This window comes from Gymnogyps californianus, unplaced genomic scaffold (genome assembly GCF_018139145.2).
Source record: "Gymnogyps californianus isolate 813 unplaced genomic scaffold, ASM1813914v2 HiC_scaffold_49, whole genome shotgun sequence".
In the NCBI taxonomy this organism is placed as follows: domain Eukaryota; kingdom Metazoa; phylum Chordata; class Aves; order Accipitriformes; family Cathartidae; genus Gymnogyps; species Gymnogyps californianus.
Window position 1 is genome coordinate 171,207 of NW_026114389.1, and position 22,570 is coordinate 193,776.

Sequence of the window (22,570 nt, forward strand, 5' to 3'; positions counted from 1 at the left end):
GAGATTGTGTGAGCTGGTGCCCCAGAAAGGTTAGAAGGGCCACAATCAACAAGTCAGGGAGAGTACATCCTGAATGCGCAATGAAGCCTTTAACCTGATCAGGCAGCAGTACGAACTCCGTTAGTTTTAATACACCGGAAAAGCTGTACCTCAGAAATCTAAATCTCTGAAAGCATCCTCTAAGCACCATCAGGGCTGCTCTTCAGCCATCGCTACAAAATTGTACTTAGTTTGGTCAACTGTGCCCTGTCCTTTCCATGCCAAATCCTAACCACGACACGTTGGCTAAGCTTGCCTAGACAGGAGAGAACCAATTACCCGTCCCCAGCTTTTGGACCGGAGTGAATTTTAACAGCAAGCGCTGTAGTACTTTCAGTGGTTCTGGGCTTGACAGAAAACGTTCTAGCAGGTGAATGGCCTCTGGCCAGAGCTCTACAGACAGGCAAGCCTGCTGGCTGCAATCATGGTTTCTTCCATGGCCAAGCAGGTCATGGATTATGGGAATATATATTCCCATATCTTTATGGAAACAGCTTTAGAACCCTTTGTAGACATTTGGTTGACTGATGATCAGTCACAGTGCCTACCTGATGATGAAACCGGTCCGTGTCCCTCTCTGAAACCATACTCTGCAGGACGGCTACTTCTTCCCTCAACGTGCCATTGGCCATTTCACTCTTGGTAAGGGCGAGAGTCAGTGCTTGTGCCTTCTCTTTCCATTCCATTTCCCCGCTTTCAGTCTGCTTCAAAATAGCAATCGCACGCTCCAATTCTTCCCCCTTTGCCTTCCGCTCATCTTCCAGTTGTTGGGTTAGCTCCTTCTGCCTTTGCAAGAGACGGTCTCTCTCCTGGAGAACTCTCCTCTTCTCTGCTTCCTCTTCCTCCCATTTTCGGAGTTTCTGGATTTGTTTCTGTAGGGTCTCCCCTCCATCCTTCCATCGCAAAGCCGATGTTATTTGTTTCAGGAGTTCACTCTGCCTCCTAAGCTCTTGTTCTCTCCCTGCCAGAGTCTTCTCTAAATACCCGACTCTGTCTCTCTGGTACTTGATCTCTTCATCCTTCTTTGTCAGCGTCTGCTGAACGTGCCGGAGATCTTCCCGAAGAGCTCTTCTTTCCTCGTCTAACTCTTCTTGCTCACCTTGAGCCTTGGTCTCTTGTTCCCTCTCGTGCAAGGCTGCTTCTAGGAGCTTCTCTTGCTCTCTGTGATGTCTAACCTCTTCATTCTTCTTGGTTAGCCTGAGCTGGAGATTCTGCAAGGTCTTCAGGGATCTGATCTCCTGGTCTCTCTCTTCCAGGTCTTTGCTCATTTTGCTGACAGCAATCCTTTGTTCTTCTTGCTGCTTCTCCAGCTCCTGTATCTGTTCTTGCTGGGATTCAATCTTCTGGTTTTTCTCTCTTACGTCCTTAATAACCTGATCCAGAGCAGTTTTGTGCATTTCTTTCTGCTCTTCCAGCACTCTCATCTGTTCCTGGTACACCTTCATTTCTCCCTCCCTCTCTGACAGGATGGCAGTCACATGAGTGAGATTCTCCTGCAAAGCTTTTCCCTGTGCTGCCTCTTTCTGGAGCACCTGGATTTTCTCCCGCTGCATTTCCAGTTCCTCATTTTTAATTTTTAGGAGAGACACTGTGGTGTGGAGTTCTTGTTCAAGGGAGATGCCTATCTGTTGCTGTAGTCGCTCGGGTCTCAGAGGCTGTGACCGACTCCTGAAGAAGTTTTATCTCCCATACCAGTTCTTCTTTAAGTGCTTGCAGTCTGTCCCGTTCCTGCTGCAAAACAGGGAGGAAAAGATTCAGTAATGCCGTCTGTGTATGTTTGCTTTTCGTACTCGATTGGAACTCCTGCTCCAGTGGCAGCCAAGTGCTGCCCCCCTCTCCCTGCCTCTCGGGATGTTGCAGACCTTTCCCGCGCCACCCTTTAGGCTGCGTCTTTCCCAGCTTACTCAGCCAGTCCCACCTTCCTTTCTGCCCTTCTCTGAACCTCTTCTAGCTCTAGTGTGTTCTTTTGGGGAGGAGCTCCCAGAACTGCAGCCAAGATTTAAAGCCCAGACTAAGCATGATTTAGGCAGTGGCATGATGCTGTTCTCTCTGCTAGGGAGGAAGGGAAGAGAGAACCACCCCAACATTTGATTTCCCTTTTTTGGGGGTGCTGGGGTTTTCTGGACCTCTCCTGTCTAGAGTTTTCAGGGTACCATCCTCTAGAACCCCACTGTGCCCTCTGGAAGGAGTAATGGTCAGATCACAGTCTCTCATTCAGTGTTTGAAATCAGGACTAGTTTTCCCCTTGCTGGCACACATATTTAGCCGAATCAGCACTTTGGTTTCTCAAATGTCTGTATTTATTCCCCCCGCTGTCTGCTCTCAGATGGGCAACGTTGAACAGCTCTCCATCATTAGCAAACTTTGTCTTCTCACCCCTTTTTCCAGATCCAGATATTTAGAAATCTAAATATGGATTTGGACACAAATAATTGCCCAAGCTATGCAATGTAAATAGAGACAAGTTTGAAAATTACTTTGACTAAAGCTTCAAGGGCAGAAATCTTCAGAATTGAGGAAAATAAACACCCTGAATCATCACGGAGTTTTCTATGACTACGGCATCTTCCCTTACTTATTCAGAACAATGCAATTGGAAAGGTTAAAGCAACAAAACAACCACTAGTATCCACAATATTCTTCTGCTCTTGCAGTGAGTGGTCTGTGGTCTCTCCACATAGTCTGTGCTATCGGTCATCTTAACCATCTCTCCTTTCTGGACTGTCTTCTCTTACCCAAGGTGATGACCCTGCTAATTCAGCTATGGGGCCTGGCAGGAAAGCAAAAGTCTGGGAAACAAGGAATGATGAGTGGAAGGAAGGGGAAAAGGAGGGCACCTTGGTCAGCATTTGCGTACTCTGTATCTTCTCAGATTTGGACTGAACCTGTACGAGACCACCCAAAATCAGCTCTCCACTGGAAGAAGTTGCTCCTTAGAATTATTAGCAGAAGGCCAAAAACATGTAAGAAATGGCCCTTCACGGCATCTGCCAGCCTCACCAGGACATCCTTTCTTTGCTTCTCAGTGCTCTCGAGTTTCCTTTCCAAAGACGCCACCTCTTGATGTAGAGTCACAGCCTCCTTCTTTAGAGGCTCTTCAGAGGCTGCTAGCTGAGATGTCAACTCTTCCACCTCAAGTAAAACATAAACAAAGCAGTCAAAGACTACAGCTTGTCACTGTCAGCCATAGTATATACTGTGAGGAAAGGGAAAGAAGTTGTTGAAATTCCACCCTAGCACGAGAGTACCAGATTCACAGTGGATACAGCCGACTTGTTTAAAAATCTCAGTGGGTCACCATGGTCATCTGAAAAACCACCTTAAAAACCAAGGCTAGCAGTAACAAGACCAGCAGAAATCCATGCTGATGATTGCTGGCAAACAGGCAAAAGCACTAGGCCATCTGTCCAGGGCGGCAGCTGAGATTCAGCTGGCCTGTAAGTCTCCTTCAGAGCAGCTGAGATGGAGACCACAGTATGGTGGCAGTCCGAGGGATCACCCCATCAGCCTGCTGCTCTGCCACGGAAAGGCACGAAGTGGAGAGACGGCCTGTTTGATGACTGGAGTAGCTATTGCTGTTGCAGTCACCTGGTTTTGTAGAGCATCCCGCTGCTGAAGGAGGATATTCATTTCCTCTTTGACGGTTTGGATTTCTCCCTTGTGCCTCTTCTCCACTGCCTCGGTCTTGCTCTGAGTTTCCTGCAGCTCTGCTTGCAGCTCTGCCGTGATGTTCTGTAAACACAAATGGAGAGCAGGCTACTGGGACCTGCCATCAGGCCCAGCTTTTCCTCTTTCTGTCTCAAAATCACATTCATTCAGCCACTTCTTTCTGCTTTGCTACCCAGCTCTGCTTCCACTGTAACCCTGCCTTCCTGTTGCGGATCTCTGGAGCTTCCCAGGCTCTGTGCTTTCAGTGCCTGCAGTAGTCCTTGCCTCCTCAGTCCCAGGACTTATGTTTTATGTCCTGGGTACTGCCCTTCACTCTGTTACCTGCACGGTAGCAACTTCCTGCTTCACATCAAACAGCTTCTTCTCGTGCTCCCTTTCTGTCTCTGCCTTCTCCTTTTCCCATTGCTCCAGCATCTCCTGGACCTCTGAATGGTGCCCTTCCCGCTCGCTTGCCTGATGAGGGGAGGAAAAGACTTCAAGATAAAGTCCCAGCCAAGCTCCTCAAAAAAAGGGGAAGCTTCATCCCTCCCACAACCCCTCACCAGCACAGCGCACCACAGTGGCTTTGTGCCCTCCATCAACCACATCCTATCGAGGAACTTAAAAGGAGGGTCAGCAGGTGGAAGAAAAGGAGACGTCACCTTCCCCTCTCTGATGCCTGCCTGTTTCCCAACACCTCTCGCCTCGGGATTTCTCTCTGTTCTCAGAGTCTCTGTTTTCAAAGCTCAACTCCATTCTCATCAAGGAACAGATGCTGAGGGACTGCAGGGTGAGCAAGAGGCCAGTACCCCGATGCCCTAGTCACAAGACAGGCCACGAACTGAAGTACCAGGGACAAGGGCCCTGTTCCATACGCTTCTAGCCCAAAGCTAATGCCTCTGTCAACCGCGGAAGGACAGACAGAAAGGAACAAAGTTCCCGTGCCTGCAGCTGGCAGGAATGTCAGGAGTCCGCTTCACGGTAGACAGGAGTCCGGTAAGCTCCTGCCCCTTTGCTGCCATGCTTTGGGTGGGGACCACCCAACCTTCTGCTGAACTCGTCTTAGGCCCACCCTGAATCTGGGGCTGCAGTTACTGTCCCAGCAGAGTCCTGTGGGTGTTCACGTGCCTTCAAGTAGGAGCCATTGGCTCTGCTGCCTGGCCTAGCACGTGTGGGCCTATGACAGATGACTGCTGCCATTTCACACGCTATTCTTCTTCTCAAGCCAGCCCACAAACCTTGCTCAAAGAATTCAAAAGCGTATCGTTTCCTACCAGGTCTTGCAGGAGCTTTGTTTATTTCCACTTCATGCTCAGCTTGCCGGAGTCTGAGGGTGTTGTCATACTGCCGTTCTGTCTGCAAGAGCCGTTCTGCCATGTTTTCCCGTTCCTGCCTCATCAGAGTCCTCTCCGCTTCCAGCTCAACACTGAAGGCACTTCACTTCCCCTGCAACACGACAAATGGCAAGATTCAGTGCCTGCCCAAACAGTGGTTCTGACTTTACTGACCTTAAGCCATTTGAATTTCAGTGTAGGAGGGATCTGTCTCCAGCTCCTTCACTCCTCAGAAGCACTGCAGACAGAGAGCTATTTTTATACCACCTCCCTAGGCAGGGGGAGCACCAGAAACAAAGCAATGAGCCTTTCACCTTGGATCACCTCCTTGGCTGCGTGACGGTGTGAAGTTGGACTTCAAGCTGACTCCTGGCGATCTCCAGCTGAGATAAGCGCTGCTGAGCCTCAAACAGGCTGGATTCCAGGGTCTCCTTCGCCGACCTGCAAGTTACAAATACGGAGAGAAAGGAGTTTCTTGCTCCAGACACCCACAGGGAGTTACTCCAGTAAGAACACTAAACAATGTCCTGCCTAGGGTCTCCTCCCCGCCTTTACCTGGCCTCTGCAGCTGCTCTGAAAGGCCTTGTCTGTCCCGCTCCACGGCTGCAGTCGCACCTCTAGGGCAGCCTTCTCGTGCACCAGCAATTCCTTCTCCTTGCACACCTTGGCCAGCGCATGCCCTTGGCGAGAGGACTCCTGGCGCAGCTGCTCCAGACCACTGCTAGCCGACTCTTGCTGGCGGTAAACCTGGAAGCGGGACAAAACACAGTTGAGTCCTTTCTCTGGAGTCCTGGGCAGAGCCGGCCAGTGCCGCTTCTGATCAGCTGGAGGAGAAAGAGCTCCTGGACGTTGGGCTGCAAGGTTAAGAGCATCTGCTGTATACCGCACTCATACCCTGGGCTGCCAAAAGGCACTGGCACTGTTCACTTGGAAGTGATGTGTAAGGCCCTCCTGGGTTGCCTGGGACCAGGCAGCTCCCTCCGGGCAAACGTACATACCCCACACTACCTGTTTCATGCAAAAATACCGCATCTTCCAGAACTGCCACCTTGCAAAACTACGATTCTATCCGAATCTATGCCAGTGACGGACAACTTCAGCAAAGTTTGAGCAAAAGCAACTTTGCTCGCTGAAGAAAGTGAAAATACACGTGGTTTCTCCTTCTAGGAAAAAAAACCCAACCCATCAAAGCGTCACCTACTGCAGTGTGTAAAGCAGTTGGATGCAATGAGGTGATGCTTGGCAGGGCAACGGCCCCTGGGCGAGCAGTGTCATTTAGTGATTTCGGAATGTCTGGCTGATGTGGCCAAAGAGATGGCAGACTCTGTTTGTACAGTAGTTCACGTCAACCATACCGTTTACGCGTCTTGCGCAAAGAAGTTGTCTAATATACCTCGCTGGTATTCAAGCTTGAAGACGAACCCTGATTTTTTAGCTTTTTTCCTCAGTCTAACACCTCTGCTCTGTAGTTGCCAAACATACCACGGACTCCAAACTAAGACTGTCTAACAGAGAACAGACCATCAGAAACAACCAATTCTCCTCTCAAAGTTATCCCTAATACCCAGGATTGCACATTACGAAACTGACATTTGAACGATGACAAACTCCCTAGTCTCCTCCAGTGACACGATTCTCCCAAGCTCTTTTTCCCGGTACTGAAATCAGTTAGTCCAGAGAAAACAGTCCTGTGCCATCCCCTATTTCTCATCTTCTTCCTCAAAGCCTAAAGAGGCTCCAGCAATTCAAAGCTGCGTGTGTGTCTTAAAATACAATTTCAACAATTTCAAGGTGTCATTCCCATTCTTGGCAGGACGGGACAGCAGACATTGACTTGCAGCTTTGTCCCGCTCTCTAGGCTCGAACAAATGCAGCTTTGAAAGCTGCAGACTTCACAACAAGAAGCATAAATAGAAACAGGCAGCCCCGGGGCTTTTGCCTCAGAAAAAGGGTGAAGAGCTATGCCGTTTGCTTCTTTTGCCACACGTGAGAGTAGTAGTCTTACTCAGCTTCATGGACACAATCATCTCCCTGCAGCTTCTCAAAAGCCAAAAAAGAGGCCAGCACAGCCAGGGGGATTAAAGTAACCTGTAGAAGCAGAGGACAACTCCGAGAACTGCAGAACTTCTCTGCAAGCCAGCAACACGCTTCCAAAAGGAAGTAAACAAAGCCTTTCCGACCTCCAGCACTACCAAGCGTCTCCTTCACAAAAACCCCGCAGAAGCCAACAGATACAGCTTCACTGAGCCAAGCAGCCCAAAGCCCACCCAGAAAGCACCCGCTTTTTGGGCTCACCTGACTGAGCTCTCTTGGGTTTCTGCCTTCTCCTCTGCCACTCTCCTCAGCTCTACCTGCAGCCCCTCCTGGTGCTCCTCTGCCTTCTTCAGCAGCTGCTCCAGGTGGGCTTTCTCTGTGCTGAGCTCTTCATTGTTCGTTCACACAAGGTCAGCTTCTCCTGCTCAGAGATCTTTGCTCTCTCCACCTCGTCCACTTTGCCTGACAGAGCTTCATTCTCTTGCTCCAGCTACACTCACAGAAGCACAGAGGAAATAAGATACAGTCAGATTGACTCTGTAGGAGGTTTGGCTTGGACAGAAAAAGGAACAACATTTCCATATTCAGACAGTCCTACTGTCGGAAGGCAAGGAGTCTGAAAAGAAGCAGCAGCAGCAGCTGGAGACGAACCCTTGGCAAGATCTTTGGCAGCTCTGCTCACCTGCAGCACAAGTTTGCTCAGTTGCACTTTATCCAGCGCAAGGGCTTCATTCATACTGCTCATCTTCGCTGTTGCAACACGTAGATCAGCTGCTTCAGCACTCAGCTTATTCTGAGCCCCTGTCAACTCTGCTACTGCCTGCTCTGCCTGGAGAGACAAAAGAACAACATGAGAACAAAGACAGGAAAATCCCTGACTTGAAGCAGCCACTCCAGATCCCCTTTTGTGTCTCTGACACACTCCCAGTTCCGTGTTCCCAATAAGCACGCGGGCACTAACTACACCAAAGAGCCTGTGTGGTCTCATCACCGTTTTCCAAGAAGGAGAACAACATTGTCCCTGTCTTCTACTGCCAGAGACAGCATCGGTGCTGGTCTTGCTATCACAACTGCCTCTCCCACAAGTGCTGCCTCGGAATAAGGTGACCATACCTTTTCCAGTGCCATGGTAAGCTGATGTTTCTCTTGCTTCAGCAGATCCCTCTGAAGGTGCGATTCCTCCAGTCTCTCTCTTGCGTCTACCAACTCACTCTGTAATAATGAGTGTTTTCCTTCAAGTGCAGCTAAGTCCTTCAGCCTATGAGAAGGGGAAAGACCAACAAGTTTTTAATGTAAAAACATTCTCATTTCCAAAACCAAGAGTACATACTATGTCCCAGATATGGCAGTTTGAATGATTTCCAACAGCTTTCTATTTACACCTAAAGAATGCTGGAATTGCATGATAGAGCTGCATCACTCTTTGTCATTGCTGTGGTGAAACATTCATCACTGAGAAAGTAAAACAAGCTTCCAGAAATCGCAGAACACTTCCAAGAAGTTCAGGTGCTCTCAACAGCTCCCTGCCCATAGTTCTCTCTCTCCTTTTTGATACATTGGATACAAGACTTTCCAAAGTTCTTCTTTGGGTAAGACAGAATTTTTAAGTCCAGACTAATATCCCACAATTACTCTTGCCTTCAGCAGTGAAACGATGAAAGAGCCTACAATCTATTTGGGGAGGAGACGTGTATGAATTTCCAATCCAATTATCATAGGATCACAGGATTATTCAGGCTGGCAGGGACCACAGGAGGCCTCTAGCCCAATCTTCAGCTCAAAGCAGCTGGGGTCAGCTATGGCATCAGTCCAGGTTGCTCAAGGCTCTATCCAGTTGGGCCTTCCAAATTTCCAGGGACGGAATCTGCACAACCTCTCTGAGCAACCTGTTCTGCTGCATGGTTGCCTTCACAGTTCAATTTTTTGTTCTCCTTAAATCCACTCTGAACCTCTCTTGTTTCAGCTTATGCCTGTCATCAGCTACTCTGGTCAGGGCTGGAATGATTTTTTAAAGGGTCATAAAGAAGGTACAAGGAGGCAGCTATGCTGTATGTCAGCAGGTAGCCAGGCCTGCCCATGTGCTCCCTTCACCCTTCTATGCTACAAATGATGAGCATGCAAAATTAATTCTTTTATGGGGGCCTCCTCAAGTCCAGCAATGCCCACCCCTGCCCAGAGAAAGCTTTAACGCTCACAGGAGCTCCTGGTCACGACGCACTCTCTCCATCGTCTGTTGCTGCTCCACCTTTTCCCCTGGGCTGAATCTTCCTTCAGCTGCAGTTCAGTGTTACTTTGACGCAGACGCGAGGCTTCTTGCTCTGTTACTTCAAGCTGTTGCTGTAGCTCTTCCCTGGTTTTCTCGAGGTTTGCACAGTCACTGCAAAGACAAGGCTCAGTTACAAGAGTGAAGAGGCCTGAAGAATCACGGAACCCATTTTCATCATTCCAGGATGGAGTTGCGGGAAGCACAGCAAGGAAGAACTTGCTCTTCCCCTCACAAGGTAACTGAAGAGGGAAGGAGAAAGGAAGGCAGGCTTTTGCCTTCATTCAGTGAGAAGCAGTGGCTAGGAAAGGGCACCCAAAGAACACAATTCGGAGAAGCAGCATGTCGAGAGGGAGGCATCTTGTATTCCAGCATTACTCTGAATCTCCAAGACAGCCTTAGGATTCACAGTAGAGCATGAAGAGCAGTGACAGGAGGATGCTAAAGTGCCAGAGGCATGCATGTGGTAGGGCAGGCGAGTTCTTTCCCGTAACACCTCTGAACTCCCAGAACTGGAAGCGCATTGCCTCTAGAACGCAGGAGGAGGAGGAAACACTCACCTTCTGAGTGCTTCTACCAGAGACTGGAGGTGCTGCCGGTGGCTGCTGGACGTCTTGCATTCCTCCTCCACTTGCTCAAGCCTTTGCTGCAGCTTCCTGCACTTCTCTTCCTGCTGTCTGTGCTGGTGCAGCAGAAAATTGATAGTGTCCTGCCTGGCAGAAAGCTCTTCTTTTAGGGCCTGCAAGGAATAGGCAGGGAAAGAGCACAAACAAGCAGTAAGGAGCAGGGAAGGTGGCTCCAGATAGCTGGGAGAAGCAGCAAGCAGAGAGACAGCTCACCTGAAGGCAAAAGCTGTGATGAGGGGTGGAGATCAAGGAGAGAAAAGCAGTAGAACACACAGCTGGTGAGACTGGCAAGGCAATATGGTACCAAGAGTGGGAAGGCTAGAAAGAAACTGGCTAAGTAAATGGAAAGGTTTCAAGCTAAGTGAGGTATTAGCAGCTGACCCCGTGGCCAGTGGTGAAGACAAACAGAAATTCTCACCTGTGTTGCTCCTCGCCTCCTTGCCAGTGCTTCCTGAACCAATACAAAGGCATGCTCTGCATCAACGGAGCTCAGACAAGAGAGGATGTTGCTAGACACTGCATGCTGGGAACTGTCAGTGCAGATAATGCTGACTGTGCTGCCACTGTCATCTAGCACCACCTGAAAGCCCACATCAAGCTGTTACTCTTGCTCATTCTACTTGGTTCTCTCTATCTATTTCTCCTTTTTCCCCACTTCACCCTAGAGTCATTAAAAACTCAATTATCTCGTTTCTTCAGTCAACAAAGAAGTTTTGTCCCTGTGGCCACAAGTACTCCAGGGATTTCTGAAAACAGCTACTATAAACAAGAAGAAACAAGTGTGAAGTGGCTGGAGGCTGCCTGAACGCTCCATTTCTTGAAGCTCTCAGGAATTATTTTGGTCTCCTTCAGCTTCTTAGAGCCACATAGTGAGCACCAGATCAACACTGGAAATAGCAATGAAAGGAAACATTAACGCTGCCCAGAGAAGAAGGAAGCCGATGAATACTGGAAAAACAGCAATGAAAAAGCTAATGTTTATAATTACTCTGAGCAGTAGCACAAGAGGATAAAAATGACTACATAAGGAGAAAGAGCTGACTTTGTGAGAGGCTGTGTAAAAGACCTGATGATTAAACCCCCTTCCATAGAGTGAAGTTTAGGACTAAGTTAAAGTTACCCTGAACAGTCAGACCAGTTGCGATTCTGGGGAGATAATGCTCAGTGAAGGAGCATAAAGGAGCTCTGCATGAAGGAGCAGAGTTGGCAAGTGCATCGATTGAGTCAGTGACCTTTTACAAAAATCTGAAGAACAACAGAGTCATACTCAAGGAGGGTGGGAGTCAAGCTCCAAGAAACACTGGAATACAAATGTCAAGTAGCCAACTCAGAAAGCACAGTCCAAGAGAGACCTTAGCGGGATGGTGGAGGCAAAGGTACTGAAACTTCTAGCGACTCAGCTGAAGTGTCACAGGACAGCCAACTCGGAAGTTATAACAGGTTTTATGTCAGAAAAGTGGTATAAAAATTAAACAGCCAGTAGTAGTTAACATAGACAGTATACAACATATATATCTATTCCGTGGGCTAGTCTGTCGCCTTCCTCAAGTACTTTTAAATCAAATTACAGAGATGTGGTCCAAACTCTGTACTCACCTCAGTTATATCTTTTATCAGCTTTTGGAGGGAAAGATTCTCTTCTTTGGCACTTTTAGTCCATGAAGCTTCATATTCTTTCTCTAACCGACTTGCTTCCTGAGAACAGAATAAAGAAAGGGTGGGCAGGGAAGAGCTGCTCCCCTCTGTAGCATTCCCATCCTCAGTAGCATTGTGATGGCAATAAGCCTCAGCCCTAGTGATTCCAGTATATTCCTTCCCATACCTATTCAATTTCTTCTTTGCTAAAACTAAGAAGAGAAAGACCAACAGCTAGTTTTTATAGACTGCTATGAAGCTGTTGATTCCAAGGAACGTTGATCCCTAGAGACTTAAAGTCCCAGGCAGAATAGCGTTGGTGCAACCCCCCTGAGGAAAACACCTCAGTTGTCTGCAGCTCCCCTGCCACGGCCTCCACCTGGACTGACTCCGCGTGTCCCAAACACACGAGGAATCTTTTGGCAATGTGCCTGATGTTCCCATACAGTTAGCATCTTTACCACTCTTTCTCTTGAGGAAGCCACACCTCCTTGTGCTAAGGCTGGAGAGCAAACACTGGGCTATCTCCCAGATAAAGGTAAAACATACTAGGATCTCCACAGTGTCGTTAAGTGTTTTCATGGCCTTCTCCTTCTCCTCATTCTGCTTCTGAGACTGTACAAGCAAGGCTGAGAGCTCCATCACCCTGAGAAGAGAAGGTCCATGTGCCATTCCAAAAGCACTGCACACCATCACCTGTTAAAGAGCTAAGCAGCTCCCAGAAGCACAGCAGAGAAAGTTCAACCCAGAAAATACAGCAAAGGCAGCATTCATCTCTACAGGTTAATAGGCTTGATGTTGCAAAATGGCACTTCTTGCCCCAAAGGCCTTCTGCACTCAGTCTGGCATGGAAACGTCACTACAGAGGTGCTACAGCGCACATGATGGTCCTGGGCAAATGCCTCCCAACTCCTGTAGCACAGCCCTGGGTAGCAAAAGGGCTGTACAAGAGACAGAGCTCTCTTTATGCTGGCCTCAATCTCTCACCAAGAATCAGTTAACAGCAAAACCACTCTAACATGCAATCTCTTTTCCAGTCTTGTGTAAGACAAGACACGAGCTTGTCAGTCAGATGGTTTTTCTATCCGTTCCCTTGAAGGCCATACTTTGACTAGGGACAGAAACAAGGCTGTGCAGAATGGGCGTTTTAAACGCGAACACAGCCCATCCATGAATCCAAGCAGCAGCCACAAAAGATAATGTTGGCAACAGCAAAGTTTAAAACACATTTACCTCTCCTGAAGCTCCTTCTTCTCCAGGTCCCCCTTGACTTGTAAGTGCATCGCTTCCCAAGTCTTCTGGCTTATTTCCTCTTCCGCTTCCTGCTGTGCCTCATCCTTCAGGACAGGTCTACCCAGACTGACGGACTCCCAGAGCCGTACGGCAGAGTTCAGGCGGGAGCAGCTTACAAGTATAGATCCAGAAAGCCTCAGTTGCTCTGCCTTCAGCTCTGACAAATCTCTGAAGAAGAATCAAGAAAGAGATCATGTTCACACCAGCTTTACCACCTGACTCACTTCTGAAGCATGCAATTGCGCAACAGCAAAAGCCGGCAGGAAAGACGACATCTTCGCTGGGGACCAATCATTCATCTGACACTTTGGATCAGGACACATCTGGACAGTGGAGCAATGAGTCTGTTCTCTCCACAGAGATAAGAAGAAATGTATGGAACAGCCAGAAGGCTTCAAGGACCTCTAATTACTCTTATTAATTGTTGCTCCTGCTCTATCTTATTAACATACTCTATTATCATTAATAGATGTAAGGAATTTTACCAAGGTCCCCAGCTTTTACACCTAGGGGATCCGCCTTAACTGACCTGTTATTATCAACACTTGGACTTCTAAGAAGCTCATGACAATATCTACATAATAAACATTTCGGGAAGGTGGTGTAAGAATAAGCCTAGAATGTTGTAACAAAGCACAAATAACACAAGATCTAACTAGTAGGTCAGGCATACTCTACACGTTAAGGAAAGCTTAGAATCAAATAAGGTCAATGGCTGACGGTAACCCAGAGTTTGAAATTGCACGCTGACACCAGAAGAATGTACTATTATGGCTACACTATTTTTGTTTGCGTAGAAGGCAACTGTGAGAAAGGAACCTCAGAGCAGAGAGCCCAAGAACAACAAAACAGTCATAAAAAGGAGGTATCAAACTAAGCAAAATAAATTGGATAAATGCAATAACAGGGTAGAGAAGCTATTCTTTCTCTCAACAATGCTGGTACAGGAATAAGCGGATGCGAACTGACCAGAATAAGTGTAAGCTGGAAATGAGAAGGAAAAAAATATATATATTCATGCACGATCTTTCCATCAGGAGCAGTGGGAAAAGAAAGCCAGTGAGATTTAAGGCAGATTTTAATCACCCTGTAAAAGGGAACGCTCTACATGCTGCTTGCCTAGCTTTGGCGAGTCTCTTCCAACGTGTCCACGTGTGCCCGTGTCTGTGTTAATGTGCCCAAACATCAACGTCGTCAAGTCCATCTGTTCAGGGCCTCTGCACTGCTTATAGCCCGAGCCCCTCAGTTTTATCTGAAAACCAGCATCAAACAAAATGATGCTGAAGATAGCCTAGAGCACGCTGAATGGCATTGCTTCACACTACCAAAGGAGAAATGCTGTCTTTAGCCGCCACTGAAGTAACGTCAAGGCTCAAAAAGCAGCTGTGAAGGGAAGCTACATTTCTTCTGCCAGAGATCGAGCCTTAACTTCTACTCACCGGTCAGTGGCGGTCTTCATTGCCAGGAATGACGGCGGAAGGTTACCACCTGACGCCACAGGCTGAGCAGACGGCTGTGTTCACCCCTTAAGCAGCTGTCATAAAGCTAAACATGCAAAGACAAAAAGAAATGCCAGTTCAGCCTTCGCTGTCACTCTACAAGTCTTTCAGACAGCAGAGAGTACAACCACCATCACCAGGTCTCCTTTCACAACAATTCCAACAGGGGCATCGAGGACTGAAGAGGCACCACAGAAGCAGCCTCAGCAGCCCTGCCACCTGACTGCAAGGAAGGGAACGGCCACACTTCTCCTGCACGAGTGGCTGTCAGCAAAGCAAACTGATCGCGAGTCATCACCTCGCCTTGCAGAGGTGTCTAACAGCCTTGGGGGAGGAAGGCAAAAACGAGCCCCTCCGAGAGCAGTGTCAGATTTGCTTACAACAGGCTATTGGGAAGGGAGGCCTGTCCTGTTCTTCTGTCGGCTGCTCTGAATCTGAAAACACACACCCCCCTCCGGTCTCCGCTGCTGGAGACAGAGATTTAGGAACGAGGAAGAAGACGGGCGGTCCTGTGTGACTGCCCACAGTGCCCAGCAACAGCCAGCATTTGCCTTTAAGACCGAGCGGCATGGTCACAGCAGGTGGGCACCTTCCAGCACCCACCACAGTCTGCTGACACTCCTCCATCTCACACCCCTGTCTTCTGCTCCTCAACACCAATACATCCTCAACACAGCCACAACTTGCACGCAGCAAGCTCCCTATGCCAGAAATGAAATGCATTCTCATTCCACTCTGGCATCACGTCTGACCTTCCCGTAGCCTACCCTTACCTCACGTTCACCGCGCCATTCACTCTCCTTCAATTCCAGCTCCTCCCGGGCCCTCATCCAATCTGCCGTCAGTTTTCCAACATCTTCTTTGAGGGCTGAATTAACCTCATTCGCTTTATCGAGCTGCTCCCGCAGGAGAGTGTTCACTTCTGCCAGATTGTCGCACCTTGGAAAGGGACAAACAGCAATGAGGTCACTGAACAACTGCTATCCACAAGCAGCATCCCCGGGATTTTCCAGCTCCCTCAACACCGACCTCGTTGTCAAACTGAGAGGTGGTAAAAGTGCTTTCTAGGATTAACTAAGATCTCTCTGTGATGGCAAACTCATTTGCTTCCTCCTGCTTTCAGCCTTCCATTCCCGTCCACAATTTCGGTTCCCCTTCCTCTTCAACTTTGACGATGCCCACAGTTAACGTCTTGCCTCCCCTTCACGCTGTCTGATCGCTGGATGCATCATCTTTCTCTGTCGTTGGCCTGACCACCTCTCTTCCTCCACTCTCCTCTCTCAGTTGCCATGTCCTTTTCCCTTGCAATGCTGTACCCACCGCTGCCCTCACCTTCTTGTTAAGCCTCTCCCTTTCCTTGTCCTATACACTGGGTAAGACCTGTAGCAAAGACCCCACCTTGCTGATCCAGCAAACTGCACACCACAAAGACAGCACCATATACATAGGGGAAACAGCTTTATATGAAACTTTCAACCCAAAAGTGAATCTAAAAGCACTAATGACTCTGGGGCCACAGACTAATATCCCACCCAGGAAACACTGCACAAACCAAATTTCAAGAACCGCTGCCCTGTGAACGAGCACAAAACTCAGTTGCTGGATCAAAACAGGAGCTGCGCTTCTCCCGCCTTAGCTTGCAACATACGTAACACAGCACACAGGTGCCTTTTACACCACACACAATGGATCTCTCGGGCAGAGGAAAAAAGAAAAGCAGAGAAAGAAACGTGGCAGAAGATGCCTGCGGTGCTAAGTGCTCTGCTGGAAGACTCTGGTACAAGCACAGGACGTGCTCTTCAGGTAAAACCAAAGAGGAAAACGCCGGATGTCAGGGCTTGATTCTCAACCTAAGACGGGGCTCTGCTGAGTAGCCCACCTCCTGAATCACAGAACAATTTAGGCTGGAAAGGGACCTTTGGAGGTCACCTGGAACAACCCCCCGCTCAAAACAGAGCCGTGCAGCACACAACACTGTTACTGCACCACAGAACGGATTGGGGACCTTTCTCCTTTCAAAACAGCTTGCCCAACTGCTGCCCTTGGGGAGACTAGGTGCACTGACAGGTTGGCCCTCACTTCCACGAGCATCCAGGACACCAAAGAATGAGGCAACACTTCTTCCTTTTACCTTTGCTGCTCCTCTTCCAACTGAAGCAGTGCTTTCTTCAGGCTGTGGTCTTCTGTGGCTTCCCGCCTGCCTGGAAGGGATCCCTGAAGAAGAAAGGAAATGTTTAGTCAAATTCTTGTGTTCCCTTCACTCCTGTGAGCATCCATCGCTTTCCCCTCCATTTGTTTGGTATCTCAGGAGCTCGTGCCTTCTTCCAGGCATAACGCTGTCGTGACTACGGAGAGGAAGGGAGGGGAAGGGCGTTACTCAGTGTGAGTAGCTCTCCTCAGTCTCCCCCTGTTGCACTCTCACAGCTAGCTATCCTCAGCTCATGACCGCGAGCGCTCCCTTAGACTTGAAGCCTGGAATACTCTCCTACCCTCCTACCCTTTCTTTCCTACGTTTACTTTAGCCACGGAGCAGAAAGAAAAGCACAGAGCCAGCTCCGTATGTTGAACGCCAGCATTCTTGCCTTCCAAAACGCTATGTTTCAACCGATTCTTTTTCAGAGACAGCCATAGCATGTAACAGGCAGCAGAGCCCTCTCCTGACACCTAGCACAACTGGTACTCCAGCAATAAAGCACTCTTTCACAACATTAAAATCCTTCTTCACAGGGTTTCTGGACGGGCATTTCTGGGACCGCTGGCTGCGCCAGGAATGGCAACCGGACACAACACCGACAGGCAAACTTACAGCGCTTCTTTAAACCCTCAGGCAGCAAAATCTCGTTTCCCTCTGTCATTGCTTTGGGGAGCTGCTTTTTGTCTGCGTTAACGAACGCTACGTACGCTGTCTTTAGTTAGCAACCTGCACACTCACCCCTCCTGCTTCCAGCTGCTGCTCCAACTCTCGACACCAAGTCCGGTACTGCAGGACCTAGATGGACACAGAGAATGAAGCTGAGCGAATGCAGCTTGGAACAGACTCGGCTCCTCCTGCCTTAGCTTTCCTCTAAGTCTTTACAGCCCAAGCACGGCGAAGTGTATTTCACAGTGCTGCCGACAGAGTCAACAAGAAGTCGTCACGACATAGGGAAGCTTCGCTGTCTCTAACATTAAAGAAATTGAGACAGGGTTTCTTTCACACATAGTACTATCTGCTCATCCTCAGACGGCGATGGCAAGCAGAACGATGAGGCAGACTTAGCCAGCCGTGCCGGGCCTTATGGCCACCCCGTACCCCAACTCAGTATTTCCAGCGGGTCCTGAAGTGAGAGAAAGGAGTTTTCCAAATTGCTTTTCCAACTTGAGCAAGTCAAGTCAGTGCTGGCCACGGTGCTGCTCAGCCAGTGCAGAACGCGGCTTTCTCTTCAGCTGCACAAGACCAGCACGGGCAAGAAAAGCAGGATGACCTTACGGCAGGCGCCCTGACCACCGCCAGGCACTGGGCCGGGCAGGGCACGGCCTGCCCCGACCCTCCGCCAGCTCTGGCACCCTCCTCGCTGCCACCGCTCCTGCGCCCCGGGCCAACCAGGCCCGAGCTGCCTGCCTCTGCCCGGGGCCGCCCAAAACCACCCCGCCGGCTCGACTCCTGCCTCTGGGACAGCCCCCTGCTAACGCGGCCAAACCAAGGCGTTCGCAAGCCAGGCGGCAAAGTTCAGTCAAGGGCGGCAAAGACCGAACGAGAGGCTCGGGAGGCTGACAGCGGCAGGGCGAGGCGCCAGCGCGCCTGGGCGGGCCGGGCCGGGCCGGGCCGGGCGGAGCGGGGCGGCTCCCGGGGCCTCCCCGGGGCCTCCCCCGAGCTCCGGCTCGGCGCCGTCCCGCCCGCGGCAGCGCCGGGAAGGCCCCGTTGGGGCCGCGCCTTCGCCCCCCGAGCTCTCCGCCGCCCAGTCCCCTCTCAGCGCAGCCCGGGCGGCCGGGCACCCCGGCCCGGCCCCGGGCAGCTCCCCCCCGGGCAGGCGCCCCCGCTCCTCACCTTCGCCTGCAGCTTCCGCACCAGCACCGCTTGCCGGTGCTGCGCCTCCTGCGAGCTCTGCAGCCGGCGCCGCAGGGAGGCCTGGCTCCGCGCCGCCATGCCCCCGCTCTCCAGCCGGGCCCGCCGCCCGCGGGGCTCCGCCGCCTGACAGGCCCCGCGGCGGGGGCTGCTCCGCGGCCTGCCCCGGCGGACCGCGCTCAGGCGGCCCCGGGCCGCGGCCGGGCGCCTGCCGGGGCGGGCGGAGCGGCTCACCCTGCCGCCGGCCGCGACCGGGAGCCGGGCCGCGGGGCGGGAGAGCCGGGCTCGCTCGGGGCCGCTCTGGGGCAGCGCTTCCCTTCTCGCTCCTCGCTTCTCGCTCCTCGCTCCTCGCTGACGGTGCCGCGCCGGGCTGCGGTGCTGCCGCGGGGGAGAGGCCGCCCCGGCAGCGCTTTGCTCCAGCGAGTTCTGCTCAGAGACCGTTAAGGGCCCCGGAGAACGTTGGGGGCAAAAAGCCCGCCCTGGGGAGTCTGGGAGAGCACGAGCGGGAGGAAGCAGTCCCTGACACCGGAGGGTCGGGGGGGGGCACGGGGACACCGCGGCAAGAAGGCTGCGCCCGCAGTGACACCAGACAAGCTCCATCGCACAGGGAAGCCACCTCAACAGCTGGAGCTTCCTCCTCAAAGCTCCAGCTTCAGCCCTTGACTGCCACTGCAGCAGGAGGTCTGACCTAGTACGAAAACCAAGCGTGTATAGCTGGAATGACCGCATCTTTTTCCCCCTGCGTTGCAGCATGAGCGGGACAGGCTGCAAGCAGTGACAGAAAAACCCGTAGGGGAGAGAAAACTTCAAATTTACAGGACAACGTCCTCCGTGAAGTAAGCTTTATTTCATGAAGAGCTCATGAAGAAATCCGAGACACAGGGCTTAGGCCCCTCTGCCCAGACTCGTCTAGTACACGAATTCACTCACTCACCACTCCAGTCACGAGCTTTCATAACTCACAACCTGTAACACTGAATTTGTGCACTTACGAGCCAAAAAAAGAAAAGAATTAGCTCCCTAGTGAGAGCGCTCATCCTTCCACCTCTGTCACAGCGCAGGCGTCCCCTGTATCACACTGGGAAGCCCGAAAGCCTCGGCAGTCCGGCTGCTGTTGGACCCGCTTCAAAGGCTTTTGGGGTAAGCTGATGTTTGATACCTTCCAGCTTGGAAGTCTGGTCTCTACCATTTCCAAAAGTCAGCAGATTCAGACAATCCTGCCAGACAAAAGATGATGGCTGCAGGAGACAGCCAGCTGCAGGGGATAACGGCTGCATCGTGGCCCTTCAGCTCTTTCTGGCCACCTGGGCTGCCTACCTGGTGCTCTCCCTTTAACCTAATGGTGCTGCTCCCAGCACACAGCAGGCCTGAGCATGAGCTGGGTTAGCCAAAATCCGAGCAGGAGCTGAGGGAACAGTCACACTCCACCCCTTGGCAGAGTCAAACACCTAGCAAACCCATTGCTTCGGTGAGCGGAGGTACCGTTCCTCCTCTTGCCTCGCCTCCAGGGATCCGAGGCAGTGCCAGAGCTTAGAGCCTTCAGGCAGTCGTTAGTCTGGTATTGCTGTTCCGCGCTAATCACGATCCCAGTATCGGACCGAGTCAGAGACCTAAGCGCTGTAGGGGCATTGGTTTTATCCGTGTGAGAATGTACATTCCAGCTGCTGAACCCTGCTGCATCCTTTGACAGCGGCAGTGGCAGTAGCAGCAGCGGCCAGACTTCTCTTCCATCTGCTTTTATGGGTCTGGTACGCCCTGGTCTCCCTGAGGACGGGAATCTTCGCAGGTGGTCAGGGCAAAATGCCTGGAAGATTCAGGTGAGTCAAGCCCATGAGGCTCCGCTCTGGCAAGGGAGCCGAGAATACTGCTGAAGCCATCGAGCTGTGTCTTAAGGGTGTTTCCAGCAGGAAGCCTCAGCGTCGGAAGTTCTGTTGCTACAGCTAACTGATTGAACCCCCTTCCCCTCGTGACTGCCGTGTCTGCCTGCGCCGTGGACCTACTTCAGCAGTTCAGCAGGAAAAGGAAGGTGCTCTGCCCAAAGACTAGTCCTCAGCTGGCTGGCTGGGGCACTCCTCTGGGTCTGGGAAAGAGCGGAACTGGACCTGGATCGCCCACTTCCTGGGAGATGCTCTCAGCAGCAGACGGCCACTTCTCCCACTCCTACCTCTGGGTTACCTGCCAGAGCGTGGGAGGGTTTTTCAGGCTTCCAAGCCCCGTTTCACAAAGGTGCCCCCATTATTTCAGAGAGAAGGTCAGCTCTGTCCCTCTCTCCACTGCTGGTGTTCCCTCGCCTACGCATATTGTTTGCCGTGAAGTCCCCTTGACGCCCGGCTTTCCGTGGGCACCGCTGGCTTCCGATTCAGCACTGCGCATTCCCCTGCCGGAGCTGGCTGCCTGAGTTTCAACATCTAGCCTGCTCTAGATGCTCAGCAGATTAGGGTCCCGCTTTTTATCTGGATTGGCTTTACGCTGACAGACCTTGGTGGTGTAATTCCAATGTACGCAGCAGGTTCCATAAGGCACAAAACTCCTTTAGGAATTGCTTCACGTTCATTGCGCCATTCACTCTCCTTCAACTCCAGCTCCTCCCGGCCCTCATCCAATCCGCCGTCACTCTTCCAACATCTTCTTGACATCTTCAGTGCCTGGTAAAATTAAGGAGAAGGTTATCCTGGGAGTTACTGAAAAACCCTTGAGAGACAATGCAGTCATCGCTCATAGCCAGCACGGGGTCACGAGGGGCAAGTCCTGCTTAACTCAGGTAATTTCCTTTTAGGAGAAGGTCACCCATCTAGCTGAGCAAGGGAAGCCAGCAGATGCGGGGGTTTGGGATTTTAGCACAGCTTTTTGCTAAAAAGCTGGAGAGCAGCCCGCGGAAAGAGATCTGCGGGTCTGGGTTGACGACCACTCGAATAGGAGTCAACAGCGTGCCCTGGCAGCCAAAAGGGCCAGGACCTGGAAAGAAAGACGTTCCACGCCGGCTACAACACGCAGACAAGCTCTAGCAAATGCCGAGTAAGTAACCAGGCTGGATCAGCGTGGGTGCTGCTGGAGGTGCTGCAGATGGGTATGCTCTATAAATCTAGCCTTCCCATTAAAAAAGACTTTGAGGAAATCAGTCTGAACCGAGACCCATTGTATCAGACTTCTGCTTGCTGCACCAATTTCCTTCTCCATCTTGATACTGGATTCAAACGCTTCAGGCAGTATCAGAAAAACCCCAGTCCCTTTCAGACGGTCACACGGAGAGGAAGGGCATCTGGGAGCGCCTCTTCCTCTCCACCACTGGGAAGGGGCTTGGATGGCTTTCAGGCATTCGCCCTGCTGTGCCTAAGCGAGGATGGAATTCTAAGCTATGCAAAATGGCAAAATCAACGGAGGGTGAACAAAATGGACTGAAGCATCTCTTACCTCTGTTTCTCTGCCAGCTTCACCATCACGGGCGAAAGTTCCCACAGCACAAAGACACCAGGCAGACCCTGGTCTCCCAGTAGCCCGTCGGCTCTCTTCTCATGTCGTGTGACTGAAAACTGGTCAGTCCTTACCACCTGGCAGGAAACAAACACAGCAAACGTCAGAGGTCCTCGGGCACAAAGATTACCGTGGTATACGGATACTGAAGAAATAAGTCTGGGGTCACGTACGGTTTGGGTAATGCATTTTTCTGAGAAAGTTTGAGATGTTAGGGGCTTGATTTTCTACCAAAAACCCTCAGGCCATTTAGAATGCCAAGCTCACGGGCTAAGTTTTGGGGGGAAAAGGGAAATCACGTGTTACGAATAACTAGGAAAGCAAGAGAGAACAGAAGGAAGAAAATCATTACGCCACTGCCTACATCACGCTTAGCCAGGACCTTAATCCTGGGTGCAGCCTGGTGCCTCCAGACAGAGCTGAACTGAAAGAGGTTCAGAGAAATGCAGCAAGGAAGCTCAGGGCTTGAATGGCTCCCACAAAGGACCATCGGAGTAAGCCGGGACTCGTCAGCGGGGGAAAGACACGGCCTGCAGGCTGGCACAGGAAAGGTCTACGACATCCTGAGAGGCAGGGAGAGAGCGGGCAGCGACCGTTCACTCTTGCCCAGCAGAGGAACACGGGCCATCAGATACAGCCAGTGGGAGCAAGCACACGAGGGGAGGTGTTCTTTCTTACAGCAG

At 51.1% G+C, this 22,570-nt stretch overlaps 1 protein-coding gene across 1 annotated transcript in view; it reads right to left on the reverse strand.

The window, feature by feature from the left end:
* LOC127028916 (centrosome-associated protein CEP250-like) overlaps positions 1-18,629 on the reverse strand; it is a 48,971-nt gene extending 30,342 nt beyond the window's left edge. Inside the window, 27 exon segments of the mRNA XM_050914563.1 lie at positions 579-1,656; positions 1,658-1,770; positions 3,040-3,171; positions 3,628-3,771; positions 4,030-4,161; positions 4,962-4,979; positions 4,981-5,113; positions 5,310-5,462; positions 5,582-5,630; positions 5,633-5,756; positions 7,304-7,452; positions 7,455-7,545; positions 7,738-7,884; positions 8,169-8,313; positions 9,251-9,308; positions 9,311-9,432; positions 9,879-10,057; positions 10,363-10,524; positions 11,541-11,639; positions 12,129-12,225; positions 12,813-13,040; positions 14,312-14,339; positions 14,342-14,417; positions 15,145-15,310; positions 16,503-16,585; positions 17,304-17,360; positions 18,399-18,629. Of these exon segments, the coding sequence (XP_050770520.1) occupies positions 579-1,656; positions 1,658-1,770; positions 3,040-3,171; positions 3,628-3,771; positions 4,030-4,161; positions 4,962-4,979; positions 4,981-5,113; positions 5,310-5,462; positions 5,582-5,630; positions 5,633-5,756; positions 7,304-7,452; positions 7,455-7,545; positions 7,738-7,884; positions 8,169-8,313; positions 9,251-9,308; positions 9,311-9,432; positions 9,879-10,057; positions 10,363-10,524; positions 11,541-11,639; positions 12,129-12,225; positions 12,813-13,040; positions 14,312-14,339; positions 14,342-14,417; positions 15,145-15,310; positions 16,503-16,585; positions 17,304-17,360; positions 18,399-18,497 (4,062 nt within the window). The 5' untranslated portion in view covers positions 18,498-18,629.
* Positions 18,630-22,570: the final 3,941 nt, after the last annotated feature.